Source organism: Pocillopora damicornis, chromosome 7 (genome assembly GCF_964200805.1).
Source record: "Pocillopora damicornis chromosome 7, jaPocDami1.2, whole genome shotgun sequence".
NCBI lineage: Eukaryota > Metazoa > Cnidaria > Anthozoa > Scleractinia > Pocilloporidae > Pocillopora > Pocillopora damicornis.
This window is the reverse complement of record NC_142676.1, coordinates 18,317,845-18,331,901: the sequence shown is the minus strand read 5'-3', so window position 1 is coordinate 18,331,901 and position 14,057 is coordinate 18,317,845. Positions and strand designations below refer to the sequence as shown.

Sequence of the window (14,057 nt, the reverse complement as noted above, 5' to 3'; positions counted from 1 at the left end):
CTACTAAGAAGAATTTGTTAACAGCTAAGAGCCTCTTTAGTTACTCAGTGATCATTTCCTTTATTCTCTTAACCTTAATGTTTGATTCAGGGGTTATATTATAAGGAGAAATTAGATGTTAGTTACCCATAGAATCAAAGGGTTAAGAGGTGGGGCACTCAAAATGTGGATTCATTTTTCTTTTCTCTGGATATCCTTGTATGGCTATGTCAGATCTCTTGCGCTTAGTTATTCAACAGACTACATTAAAGGTCAGAGTGATACAATGAGTCGGCAGATACATTCCATGATTTTTTCATAAATTTTATTCTTGAAATGACAAGTCCTTTCCTATTTGATGAACAATCTTCATGTTTGCTTCAAACTGATCTTACTGTTTAAGTTGGATCAATTATTTGAATTTTGATTACATCTGTAACACCCTGAAGAGAGTTTTAATTGACAATCCTAGCAGGAATCTGCCAACAGTAGACTACTTTATCATCCTGGTCATGCAACTCCCACTTGACAACAACTTGAATCTGAAATAAAAAGTGTCATCAGATTGAGTTGGGTATTGAGTTGGATGGTGAAATATAGACTGGTACTATAAGACAAGGCAACTAAAACCATATTGGAAAGTCAATTTCTACTCCATGTCCATGTGTTTAACTCTTCAACTCATAAAATCTGATGGTTAAATTTTCCATCTGGCTCATACACAATTCCTGGTAAATAATTGACTTGAATTTGGTGGTAGACCAAGGTAACTTCTGCTGGATAAATTTGTGTATTTTTATAACCTGTTTGCCGGATAATGTTGAAAATTATAGACAGAAATTAGATGTTAACCCTTCAACTCCCAGATCAAATTTGTACTTCTCCTTACCGTCAATCATACAATTTTTATGATGTTAGTTCAGAGAATTTAGCATCGGATCAATTAATTATCCCCAAATTGATATTTTCTTTATTCTCAGCACTCATCTGGTTGATATTGTATTGATATTGTAAGGAGAAATTCTGTCTTGGTCACTCATGGGAGTTAAAGGGTTAATCACTGCTGGGAGTGATAGGATGAAACCCTCGTCACATTGTACTTACAGCAGGGTACATGCTCTTTATGGGAAGTTGAGTTTTGAAAGTGTAAGTTTTTCCAGCAAGTAAAGGGCAATCAAGACCTTGGCCCTTGCAAGCATCTGGCTCGTCAACAGGAAATGGTGCTGGCATGGGTACGTATGGGATTTTACCATGTACCACAGTCTTGGCTGATGTAATGTTCACCTCTGTAAAACAAAAGAAAACCTATTGTTTGCAATACATTTTCTGTCCATAAAGAGCGTTTAATTCCACAAATTTATTTTTGAGAAATGAAGGTAAAATGAATTTTTAAAAATGTTATAATGTTATTTCAAATGTATCCACCAGAAAGACAACTATCTTGACTACTAACTGTAGATTTTTTTATCTTTGGGAGTCAGATTCTATGTTTTTATCGATAACGGAGGAACTCTCCTAAAAAAAACAGTAATTTTCTTTCGATGGTAATATAGGGCTTAACAGGTCGTCCCAAAGAGGACGAGAATGGTTGTTTTGATTAGATGTGGTTGTTCTGGCCGTCACGCTGAAAATATGCAGGGTTTGAAAAACTTTCTTATACAAATGATTCGCGCGCTTTGCCTCTGCACAGTCATGAAAAATGATCTCCCTACGGGCCCTGGCAATTTTGTTTGTCTTGGAAAAGATTAATTGCATTTACGTTTTCCAGATCCATCCAAAATGACATGTAACTAACAAAGCGCATTGGGGTCGTTTCAACGTACTTATCAGACCGAAAAAAACATTTGTGCTAGGAATTTTTGCCTATTCTCGTCGTGTAGTATGCTCGTTTCCCACAAAGTTTTTTAGTTTGTTTCATTGTTTCACTCATTATATAACACTAGGACCTGTTTCACTCATTATTTAACACTAGGACCTAAACCGATGGACTTTTCGTACTTGGCACAAACTGTACTTGGATGGTTTCCTCAGTTCCCTTCTTCAAGCTACACGGATCGGGCTGATTGATACAAGGATCAACGTCCACGAAGACAAGTTTGGACAAAGCATCTGCCCCACCTGAAGTAAATCAAACACATGTAACACAAAGAAAATTGCCTCTTTCTGTGTTTAAAATAAGATACTTTTCTATTATCCTTTTTTTTCTTTTTGCTACGTCTCAGAGAGTTCGTCATTCTTGTTCGTCAAAAAACCACCCACTTCGTCTGATTCTAGGTAGAAAATCGCCCTTTGATTTTAAATTAGATTAATACTGCTTCTGAAATGGCTTTGATTCCCTGCGTTTGGATGAATTGCGCTCTAAGAAAGGGAATGTATTTCTTGCAAGAACAAACATAATGTAGAGGCGAAAATGGATATGCAAGCGTTCCAACGACCTCCTTTGTATATTCAACAAAGTCATGCTTCATCGCCCAGAGTCTCTTAACTACACTTTATCCAATGAAATGCAGCTCACTCATTGTAGAGCGGAATTATCAAAACCTTGTTGGTTTTTTTTTTTTTTCATTGGAACCAGCCGCAAAGGTAGTCAATTTGAGAGCTGCAGAGAAAGTCGAAATTCGATCTTCGTTGCGAAATTACACATAAGTAAAAATGAATGAAGCTTACCACAATCATCGTACGACACATGAAAACCTGAACCAAATCCAAGAACACAGAGTGCTAAAACGGACACAATTGCGGCCTTTTCCATTTCGAACTTCCTTCTTTCACCGCTGCAAGGAAACCTGCTCGCACCAAGATGACCGGTAATTGTAAAAGACCGACCTTATATTACATTACATGTTAAGTAGTGAACAAAACGGTGTACAATTACAACTATTGGTTGAGGGCTGTGCCACTGTCGACCTTTTCAAAGTGGTGTGATGATGTGATGTTTGTCGAAGTGGCGTTACACACCACGCCATGTGCCTAGCTGACACAAAGAGTACTTTGTGTCCAAATGCAATAAACCTTGCACGTTGATATTTTAACTGTTTCCCTTTCTGTGCCAACGTACTGAAAGGATATTTTTCCAGGCCGACAAATATTTACCGTGGCTAAATTTTTTTGTTCCAGCGAGATCGGAGAACAATGGATTTCTGCCTTGGCCACAGGCGGCCCAAATGGTCATCTTGCGAAATAAGAGTTGTGGCCTGAGTCATGACGAAATTATAAGAATTTGTATGGGAATCCTTAGGCTTCTCTTATGTACGTAGTAAACCTCGAAATGGATAACTCGTCAGAATGGGTTCTTTTCAACATAGTAAGCGGTCAGATAACAAGCGATGCACTGAAGAAGTAAGGTGAGGTATTTTTATAAAGAATTTGACTGTATTTTTTTATTCCTAAAAGTGGTCGTAAATATTCCCATACAAACTCTCATAATTTCGCCATAACTCTTATGTCGCATAAAATGACGATCATCTCACAGCTGGACCTTGGGCCGCCTGTGCCTAAGCAAAGAAAACCAGTGAATACCTTTTTCTTTTGTTGTTGATTGTGCAATTAAAGCTGACCTTTGTAGTTAATTTGTGTAGCAATATGTTTGATTTCATTGATAAATACTGGCCTTTTTTAAGGCAATCTTTACCGAAAGGTGCAAGCGTAAATATTCCAATTGTCGATAGAAGGATAAAATTTGTGGTAAAACTGTTACGTTCATGGTGGTGGTGTGAACATCTGATTAATCAGGCATTGTGTTTTGTGTAACAACTTTTTTTCAAAATCAAATCGCAGTCTCAGAACAAGAACATAAATTTGCCTCTTTGATATCTTTTTGAAACGCCAGATCAATATTTTGCTGAAAAAACTCGTTTATGTTCGCTCGAAAAACTGAGTCTTGTAGGGTTAATTCTTAACTTAAAAAATCATAAAGCAAAGTCAACTCGCATATGAAAAATGATAAAACTATAGAATACTGTATCTATTCGATTAAACGCCGCGGCGTTTATTAAATTTTTCGTGATTCCAGTGAGGCATTTATTCAAGAGCGGCGTTTATTTAAAATCCAATTTATTTCTTGCAAACAGTAGTATGATAACTGACCATTTTATTTTAAAAAACAGAAACATGTTTTAGTGCTTGTCTAAAAAGTCATTTTTTATATTATTCTCAATTTCGCAATTTGCATGTTAATACTATTACAATACATTTAGTGATTAAACGTCTAATGTCGGATATGCTTTCCCGACATCAGAACTGGTACATTAAAAGAAATTCGTGTCTGGTTCACTCAAAATTTCCAACTTCGATCGAAGCAATGATCGCTGTGTGCTTTTTGAGTCTTTTATTTGAATAAACGCCGCGCATCATCTGCGGCGTTTATTCGAGGGCGGCGTTTATTAATATTTCTGTGACGTTTATCCAAATTCGGTAGTGTTTTCCAGTTGTCAGATTTTTTCCTCTCCAGCGGATGTCTATTAGTCCTCAAAATTCGTTTACGTAACCTGTCAGCTTCAGCGTCCCGGGGTGTTTTAGGGTGTGTTGTGAATTCCCGGGGTTTTCCCCACAGGATACGTAAGGGTGACGAAAGACAGTCTGTCAGTTTTTCCTGGTAAGCACAAAATTTGGTATTTTGGTGACAAATAATCGAAAAAAATAAAATGTATCGATAAACAAAAACATGCTAGCTAGATATGCATCCAAAATATGCGTTCCATTTCAAGAAAGTTCCTCGTGCCAGAAATTCCCTACCCATAGTTCCTTGTAAGCGAGACTAATCAGCGTGGAACGACTCTGATATTGGAGTACCTCGTGTACCGGGTAATCGAGCAATGTTTTGTACCATCCTTACTTAGAAACCGAACGGTCACGCGAAGTGTGACATTGCCTTAGGCCACCAAGTGGCTGTCTGAAATCAAAATATGTTTTTTTCAGCGATAAAGGGATTTTTGTGCGCTCCTTGAGTCATCTTCAGAATTTGACCTACTTTGACCTGATATACCTTCAGCTGCTATTACTACATTTAGTTTAATAGTTTCTCGCGTAATCTGAGGTAAGTGTTCTCAATTATTTTGGAATCAATACTTTCTTTGTATTCTAGGTGATTTCGGAGACAATAGTGCTATATTGCAACGTCATACTAGAATGATGTAGCATGCGTGTGCTTACTTGCGCGTTCGCCAGAGTACTGAATGGATTGTTGTGAGGATACGGTTTGGTTTTCAATCCAGCTGCCTCCTTTATAGTTTAATAAAGCTTTTGTCGTTAGAGTAGGTCTCTACTTAATTTCAGCTGGAGGCTAATAAGGTCTCGCTAAATTTAGACCCGTGAAACGCAATACACGGAAATATAATTGATTGATATGTTTTCAGCTATGAAAAGTTCCTGGTTATAATCTTATTTACTCTTCGATTGTGACTTATATGGCGAAACTACTCGCCGAACGAAACAGTCTAAGCTGTAGCGTGGTATTATAAATTATTCATCCATACTGTCGGTGCGGTACACTGCAGTTTTCCGGCGTCGTTGTCTCGTCCTTAGGAATTAGATGGCCATTGTGTCTGGTCGATTGAATAAGGTAAAAATATTTGTTTCCTCCTACGTAGAATCAAGAGATTTAAAGAAGTGCCATATTCCATTCCTCAACCATCAGGATTTTATAAATGAGAGTGGAATCAGTGAATCTTTTACCATTCATTTTTAAATTAGTCTTTTCCTCGAGGCAAAATCCTTTTTTAGAGGTGGACAACAAAGATCTTTGAACCTTTGTTAAACACGACTTATGTTTTTCGAAAGTAGCAAGCTTATTTACAGTCGTCAGAAATTGTGTCACATTTTGTGGACTGAATTATTTTTTAAAGTGGCCATCAAATGTTTGTAATAAACGTTACGCGATGCAATCCTATTATCACGTTAATTTTATCTGAATATTATTTTAAAATAGTTTTTTATAAACTGTTAGAGATATTTTAGTATGCCTAGTGCATTTGATATTTTGTGATGGCTTTGTGCCACAGTTACTGATTTCAACTACATCAGTGATATTGACAAATCTCTCAACTCACAAAGTACAATCTGAACAAAACGTTACGATGTAATGCAAACTTTAAGCTACTTTTCTTTAGAGACTTTCATGCAGAGAATTGTTCTTGGACATGATCAATGTTTTTTTTATTGGAACTTTTTAAGAAAGGAAGAAACTCTCTGCTTGAAGGAGGGTAGCTAAGGAGTCCTAATTCTGTTTCATGCATAAATTTTATAGAAATGATAAATTCCTTATATATATCAAATGGAAAACTTCAAGTCTCTCTTCTCAGGGAAGTCTCCAGGTTTTTAAAAGAATTCTTGGGTAACATATCTTTCAGGTGGCAAATCACACCTCACCATGGTTCATGAATTCATGAATCACATCACATTTTCATTCTGGCCTTAATGATCCATCATGTAAGAACCCTTTGCCACCCAGTCTGTGCAGAAACAACTTGTCAATCACAAAATGTAAAAATCTGATGTACTATTAACAGCTATCATTATTATATATAGCTTAGTTTAGATTGTAAATACAACACCAGAATTTTTAGTTTCTGATACAATGAAATTTCTTTTTATTAGCTTTCCAGGATAGATAATGGGCTTCTTTGAAAACTTCAGCTTGATTTTGCTGGTGATTTGTTCTCTAGAGGGTGTTTCCACAACAAGTAACCAATCATCTTTCCAAGTAGTCTGTGACTTTGGCCATTCACATTACTTGACAAGCAACACAGTTACAGTGAATGGGTCTTTGACCTCACACTTCAATAATGCAAGAAAATGTCATGTGAAACGCCACAGCAAATCAGCTATTCTTCGCGTGACATTAGCTGAGTTTGATTCTACAAGCAACATAAGTGCACTCTACTCTATGGTTCTTGAAAACTTGAATGTCTTGTTTGTAGGGGCAGCTCAGAGCAATGGCTTGCAAGATAAATTGCAGAAGTATCACTTCCATGCCTGCCCTCAGTCTTTGATGCAAGAGCCCTTAAGTACAATGGATCTTGACCTACTGTTCTTTGGAGCTCCTGCAAATGCATCTTTTAAATTAGAGATTGAGTTGGATAACTCAGTGTTAACTCCTGGCGAATTAGCCAATGTTTCTGTTCGTGCTGATGGCTTAACTGAAGTCATAACATTTGACGTTGCCGAGGATCAGCTCTCAAGATTAGTTCAAATCACTGTGTCATCAGATGATGCTGAAATGGAATGTGTCTTGGTGGTGTCACAAAGCTGTTTTGCAACGCAAAGTGAAGGACTTGCTGAGAAGAGCTCTGATGATGAAAAACAAGCAATTCAACTCACCTTTACAGAGTCTGGACGCATCACTTTGTCACAGTATTCAAGACCCAAAATTATGACAGGACGTTGGTATATTGGACTGCGCAGCTCCCTTACTAAGAAAAATAGTGACCAACAGAAAATGGTGACAGTATCTGTGACTCAAGGATATAAATATGACACACTTGGAAAAGCCCGTCCTGCTGCATATATGTGCATTGTTGCTATACTTGGTGGTCTTGCCATCAGCATTTTTGCTCATTTCTTTCTTAACTCTGACTTTGATGAGTGCAAGGTTCCTTTTCATTTGGAAAATACTGCTGCTGAAGGGAGAGCAAGGACTGCGAGCAAGGGGATCTTAGAACATGTGCCTGATCCAATACCTTGGAGGACTATCCCTCTGAAGCGATGGATGGAAATTATCTGCATAGCATGGTTTAAACAAGGTGTAAAAACATATCCCTACTTGACTGGAGTTCTTGCCATCAGTTTCATGGTTGGCTCTGCCCAGTTTGTGATTGCACGCTGGTCAAACATGATTGAAGAAGGAAATCGTGACCTCTGCTATTACAATGAGCTTTGTTACAGGCCAATTGCTGTAGCAGACCTTCCCTCTAATTTCATGCTCAGTAATGTTCCTTATGTCATTCATGGTATCTTTTTGGCCTTGTCATTTTCCTTCCGGGAAGCAATTACTTTTGAGGTAAATAAATCTGGTCACAAATATGCTGTGAGAGGGACATATGCCAAATGTTTTAGGCCATATGATTACTCTGTGGCATATGCCTTGGCCTGGGCATTGGTTTTTGAGGGCTTGTTTTCAGCCACATATCACCTCTGTCCTTCTCGACTCACATTTCAATTTGATTCTGCCTTTATGTTTATAATCTCGGGTTTAGTTGTGATTGCTCTTTACAACTGCCGCGTTAGAAGTGAAAATCTTCTGGATAATGATGAGGCCCCTTCAAAACACCCTAGTGAAACAACAGTTCAGGCACCCAAATATTTCTTGTTCTTTGTTGCACCACTGCTGGTGTTTAACTATGTTGGATCTGTGCGGGATACCAATGGTCTTCCACAATTTTTTGAAGTTGCCTACTGGATTGCTTTGGTCATTTGGTTGGTGGTGATGTATATTTGGACCTTCCAGAAAGTTGGTGTGCCATGCAGGTGGAAGAATTGTAGCAGTGATGAGAAATGCTGGTCAGTGGAAGCTTTTGTGAAGTGGACCTGGATAATTATATTTCCACTCTGTTTGCTGATTATTGGTTTTAAACAGAGAGATGATTGGTCTCAGTTTTTCTTGTTTTCGTGTGTGGCTGCAGTGGCTCTGTCTATCATCGGCTTGATGAGCTTTGATGCAGCTGTGTCTTTTAAGAGGCATAGAAGTGAAGGTGGAAATTTCCGCAGTGGAATGAAACAGCTTTGCAGCCTAAGCCGCATTTTTGAGATCCTTTGGAGCAACTGGCATCGTTTGCTATTCATGATTGTGAATTTCTTCTTCTGGGTTTTTGCCATGTATTTTTTCAAAATCAAGTCCACCACAAAGAAAACCTCTACTCCAAGCTTCTCACGTTCTCGCAATGAAGAATGTGTCTTGTGGGACTTCTTTGATTACCATGACATCTGGCACATGCTGTCTTCGTTTGCCCTGTTCATGAGTGCATATCTGTTGATTTATGTCACCAGGAAAGTGGAGATTTACTACTATGTGGAAAACTTGTACTGGAAAAGTAAAAGATCTGCAAACCATGAAACAACAGGAAGTACAGAGAAGATGTTTTCGCCAAAACATGATGGTGAGTCCATAGGTAAGCATGACAATCTTATTGGAATAATGACAAAGACCCCAATGGAGGAAAATATCGCAGAAACCACATTTGACTCAGAGTATGCACACATTTCCTATGTTTAAGCTAACACAGCAGTAAATTAAGCAAACCTTTTAACTCCTAGAGGTGATTAACAAGTAACTTCTCCCTATAATATCCATACATAATCCAGAAAGCATTAGTAATGAGAATACTCAAACTTGTCAGGTAGAAGCTGTTATCTTGATCTCTCACTAAATTCTGACTCATAACTGTGTTACTTCCTAGGAAGTAGCCAGGGGGAGAATTAACAATCAGATCTAGGAAGTTAAGGGGTTAAAGGTTTTCTCAACATGAATTTTTCAACATTTTGGCTGCTATTATTTAGATGTAGTTGGCTTAGCCTACCCAAAGTGGAAGAAATTTTACCAACTGAAGTTCCATCTTGATCATATGTGTCAAAATCTTGGCAGCAAAAACTTAAGAAAATTTAATTCTTATCATTGGGAGTGATTCCTGCTAGAAAATATGCATAGATTGTCTTCACTGGTAGCTTGCAAAACAGGCATCATTCTTCCACAAGGAGGCGATTGTGAGACAAAAGTAGGGAGAGGGGGGTGGGGTGAGAAAGTCACATGCAAGAGTAGAATGCCATAGAAATGAATTGTGTGTGACTTCTACTATGCACTGATGTCCATTTGCCTGAATATGTAAAAAAATGATGCCTTTTCTGTAGGCTATAATTGGCATACTACAAGCGTCAGCTCTCAAAAGTTATTCACATGTATCTTCATTCTACAATCTTGAGTATTTCTATTATCAGCATGAAATAGGAATTGACCAACTTATCAGCTTAAGGTGTTGCTTTGATATGATACAAAATTCATTAATAACTCTGGTCTACAAAGAAAATTGAGCAGTGTAAGATAGAATTACAATTGTGATGTTGGAAGCTACAGCATCATATATTGAGTTTGAAGCAGGTGTAACAAATTCTTATGAATTGAGTGGAACATTTTGTTGAGTTAAAAGTTAACTCATTGTTTAATAGGCTTTACCCTTTACACCCTAACATTAGGATGCATATTCTCCATACTGCTCTTTATACATTTCCTAAAGTGCTGACAAGGAGAATTTGTTTACCAATCAATCACTTCTTTCATTGGTGATCATTTCCTTTATTCTCATGACCTTAATGTGTGATTCAGGGCTGATATTGAAAGGAAAAATACAAAAAAAAATAGATGTTTTAATATAAGAAAGTTGTCCCAATCTTTTTCAGTCCTGTAAAAAACAAGAGAAAATCATAACAATTGAGTTCTTTCTGTAAAACAGTACAAAATCATGTTCCATTGTGGAACAGAAAAATCACCCAAGATGAATAATCATTCTGTCCATTGCCATGTCTATTGCTTAACCCTTTGCACCCTAATATCAGAATACATATTCTCCTTAGTGTTCTCTTAATACATTTCTGAGCTGACAAAGAGAATTCATTTCACAATCAAGAGATTCTTTAGTTGATCATTTCCTTTATTCTCATGACCTTAATGTGTGATTCAGGGGTGCCATATTGTAAGGAGAAATTTGATGTTAGTCAATTGTAGGGTTTAAAGGGTTAAGCCTGTAGCTCCCAGAAGTGATTAACCTGTAACTTCTCCTTTCTCTAGTTTCTGAATGGAACAACATTTCATGTTCTTCATATTTGGAACTGTAGACTGGATATTTGGAACTGTAGATGTATAGTTAATACATAACAGAAAATTGATTTTACTATCTAATGATGATCCTATTGATAATGATGATGATGCTGGATGATAGTAATTACAATAGTAATAAAAACAAGCAAAAATAATATTTTATAAATGTTTACTTCTTGCTGTGCATGCCATTGATTGCTAATACAAGGCAGCATTGATTTGAGTTCCCAAAAGCCAATGACCTTCCCCCTCTCCCCCTCTCCCCCTCTCCCCCTCTCCCCCTCTCCCCCTCTCCCCCTCTCCCCCTGTCCTGCTCTCCCCTTCCCCTCTCCCCCTGTTCCCCTCTACCCCTCTGCCCCTCTCCCCCTGTTCCCCTCTCCCCCTTTGCCCCTCTGCCCCTATCCCCCTGTTCCCCTCTCCCCCTTTGCCCCTCTGCCCCTATCCCCCTGTTCCCCTCTCCCCCTCTTCCCCGTCCTGCTCTCCCCCTTCTTCCCCTCTCCCCCTGTCCTGCTCTCCCCCTTCTTCCCCTCTCCCCCTGTTCCCCTCTGCCCCTCCCCCCTCTCCCCCTCTCCCCCTCTCCCCTTCTCCCCACCTACCTCGAGTGGTTGGACTCTACAGTATAGCGCTGTCTTGAGTATAAACAGGCCACTTTTGAAACGGGTAAAAGGGTAAGTTTCTTAAGAAACTTTGGTGTTGCGTCGGTCGGAGAGTGTAACAGGGTAATTCAGTATTATCAACTGAGTTGATAACGTAAATTGGCCACCGTAGAAAGTTTTAAAGCTGACGTTTCGAGCGTTTGCCCTTTGTTAGAGCGAATGTCGTTTGCTCAGACGAGGGCGAACGCTCGAAAAGTCTGCTTTGAAACTCTTTACCGTGGTCAACTTACGTTATTAACTCAACTGATAATACTGAAATACCCATTTTTGAAACGGCTGCATGTTGCTTCATTTTCCTAATTATTATTTTTCTTTCCTTTTGGAATAAAATCGAGTTATTCCGGTGATGTTTAAATATCAATTGCCATAATTTGAATAACTTAGCAGAAATCTGAAAGATTCTACAAGCGTTTTAACAAATCAGTGTCTTTGGCTCGATCCGAGGTCGAAAGAGGCTACATAGTATTACAAACGACATTCGATTTCGTCTTAAATGAGTTCTGTCACGCCATCTAATTGCAAATGAGAGATTTTGCAAGTATTTAGCTTCTCAACACACAGTTGACTTGCTTCCATTGGTTAATCAGACACCTTGAAAACATCGGCTTCATCGCGTTACGACCCTAATTATTTCATTTTTTTTAATTTACATCTGTAATGTAAAACAACGTGCCAGTGTTAAAAAAAATAAACTTAGGTAAAAATAATCTTTTGACTTACATCTTAACCTTTTAACTCCCAGAAGTGATTAACATGTACCTTGATCTAACTCTAAATTCTCGTAAGTAATTTACAAGGAAATATGTAGCAGTTAGAGGTGAGAATTAACAATCAGATCTAGGGAGGGAAAAGGCTCAGACAAATGCAATGAATCACAATTTTTTATTTCGTCTGTATAGGAATGAATAACATATCGTTTGTTTAATTGACAGATCGCCCGTCCGACAACAAAGGGTCGACGACAAGTGAGGTATAGACCTCTGCGCTTTTAACAGATCCTGACATGGAATAAAAAAGACTGACGAGGCGTTGTACGTCGATTTTTCTTTCTACATGTTACTGCATGCATAAAAAACAGGAATAATGAATGGAGATGCAAATATTAGGATAAAGCTTTGTCGAATAGTCGAAGAACTTTGAGTGTTTGATAACGTTTCGCTTTCTAGTAAAAGTGAAGCTGAGAACAGCGTAGATATGAATGAAACTTTAAATCATAGTTTTCTTTTCCACCGGAGGTCGAAGCAGAGGCGATTTTTTTATTCCAAGGTGTGGCTCCTCTTAGTATATTAACCAATAGACCAACAAGTTCTCATATCTTAAGACAAAACAGAAGGCTTTTCATGTCATATTTCTTTCTGTTAATCGTAATTGACGTCAGTTCAGGTATTAGACCAAATTGACAGAAGAAAGATAAAGTCGAATTGATGGAAATCACCTGCCGGTAGCGTTACTTATTGGACTTTGGTTCGTTCAAGCTTAGACGTTTTGTTGTTCAGAGATAATTACGTAGCGAAAAATGACAGGTTTTATGGGTTTTTCTATTTTCTTCAAAAATTTTGATGGACAGTTTTCTTGCAATAGTACTAGTCTGTTCCATGGGAATGAAATTGTTCTCATATTTTTATTAGGCGATTGATTAAATCAAAATAGTGGAACATATTTTTGATAGAAGTATTTATTAGTGTTTGAATTTATTAATTTATTAGACGCGAGTCGATTAGTCACGCAGATTTGGAGTATTCATTGGGTTCAACGGATCGATAGTAAAATCATTTATTTCAACTAGATTTTATTCAGACTTTCTTATTGTTAATTAAGTTTGAAGTAGGAATAAAGGCTGACATTAAAAGTATGTTCGTTACTGTTCATTGGCCAGGAATATACGTTAATTAATGCCATGCTGAGGAGTTGGGGAAATCCACTTGTGCTGTTAAGAAGGAAAATTTCCAACCACAGCAAATTCTTGAATTAACACGTGACTTGGATTTGCATAAATACCTTTGGATTTTCAGTCAGAGGGCGTTACTACTCAGACAAACGTGATATGAAACCGAAAAACCAAAAAAACAAAAATCAGCCACTGATCACGTTAATGTGAGTGCCTGGGTCAAGTGTCTCTTGAAGTTGAATTTTCGTGCGAAAGTAACAACCAATCGGGCGCTGTAAGGATCTCTGTGGAGATTTGCCTTCAATTTTGGAGGGAATGGGAGACCCAGGAAAACTAAACTCATCTGTTTTTGAGGGGAGGGGAAACGCGGGAGAACTAACCTCATCCGTTTTTTGGGGTAGGAGAGACGCAGGCAAACTAAACTCATCAGTTTTTGAGGGGAAGGGGGATGCGAGAAACTAATCTCAGTTTTTGAGGGGAGGGGAAACGTGTGAAAGCTAAACTCATCAGTTTTTCAGGAGAAGGGGGACGCGAGAAACTAATCTCAGTTTTTGAGGGGAGGGGAAACGTGTGAAAACTAAACTCATCAGTTTTTCAGGGAAGAGGAGACGTAAGAAAACTAAACTGATCTGTTTTTGAGGGGAAGGGGAAACGCGGGAGAAATAAACTTCTTTATGTTGGTGAGGGCATCTTTAATTCTTTACTCGTTCTTCTTCGATGTTTATGATTA

The 14,057-nt window shown here is 38.1% G+C and overlaps 2 protein-coding genes across 5 annotated transcripts; one reads left to right on the top strand and one right to left on the bottom strand.

The window, feature by feature from the left end:
- Positions 1-287: 287 nt before the first annotated feature.
- LOC113665138 (NPC intracellular cholesterol transporter 2) lies at positions 288-3,234 on the bottom strand. Its single transcript, XM_027180792.2, has 4 exons — positions 2,647-3,234; positions 1,978-2,097; positions 1,084-1,265; positions 288-521 (listed from the first exon to the last, which is right to left on the bottom strand). The coding sequence occupies exons 1-4, from the start codon at positions 2,729-2,731 to the stop codon at positions 435-437; spliced, it is 474 nt and encodes a 157-aa protein (XP_027036593.2). The 5' UTR covers positions 2,732-3,234; the 3' UTR covers positions 288-434.
- Positions 3,235-4,556: 1,322 nt separating this feature from the next.
- LOC113665137 (uncharacterized) lies at positions 4,557-13,288 on the top strand. 4 transcript variants are annotated; one of them, XM_027180789.2, is made up of 3 exons: positions 4,557-5,014; positions 6,574-9,083; positions 12,372-13,288. In XM_027180789.2, the coding sequence occupies exons 2-3, from the start codon at positions 6,590-6,592 to the stop codon at positions 12,413-12,415; spliced, it is 2,538 nt and encodes an 845-aa protein (XP_027036590.2). In that variant the 5' UTR covers positions 4,557-5,014; positions 6,574-6,589; the 3' UTR covers positions 12,416-13,288. The 4 variants fall into 4 exon arrangements, with proteins under 4 accessions (XP_027036590.2, XP_027036592.2, XP_089067880.1 ...); XM_027180791.2 differs by having other exon boundaries at positions 4,712-5,014; positions 6,574-9,071; XM_089211754.1 differs by lacking the exon at positions 4,557-5,014 and adding an exon at positions 5,298-5,539 and having other exon boundaries at positions 6,574-9,071.
- The last annotated feature ends 769 nt before the right edge of the window (positions 13,289-14,057 follow it).

Excerpts from the sequence above, each read along its gene's own strand:
- LOC113665137 (XM_027180789.2), top strand. The coding sequence starts at position 6,590 with ATGGGCTTCTTTGAAAACTTCAGCTTGATTTTGCTGGTGATTTGTTCT. Across the intron at positions 9,084-12,371 it reads ACATGATGGTGAGTCCATAG|ATCGCCCGTCCGACAACAAA; the intron begins GTAAGCATGACA and ends TTTAATTGACAG.
- LOC113665138 (XM_027180792.2), bottom strand. The coding sequence starts at position 2,731 with ATGGAAAAGGCCGCAATTGTGTCCGTTTTAGCACTCTGTGTTCTTGGA. Across the intron at positions 2,098-2,646 it reads TGTGTCGTACGATGATTGTG|GTGGGGCAGATGCTTTGTCC; the intron begins GTAAGCTTCATT and ends GATTTACTTCAG. Across the intron at positions 522-1,083 it reads TAAAGAGCATGTACCCTGCT|ATTCAAGTTGTTGTCAAGTG; the intron begins GTAAGTACAATG and ends TTTTTATTTCAG.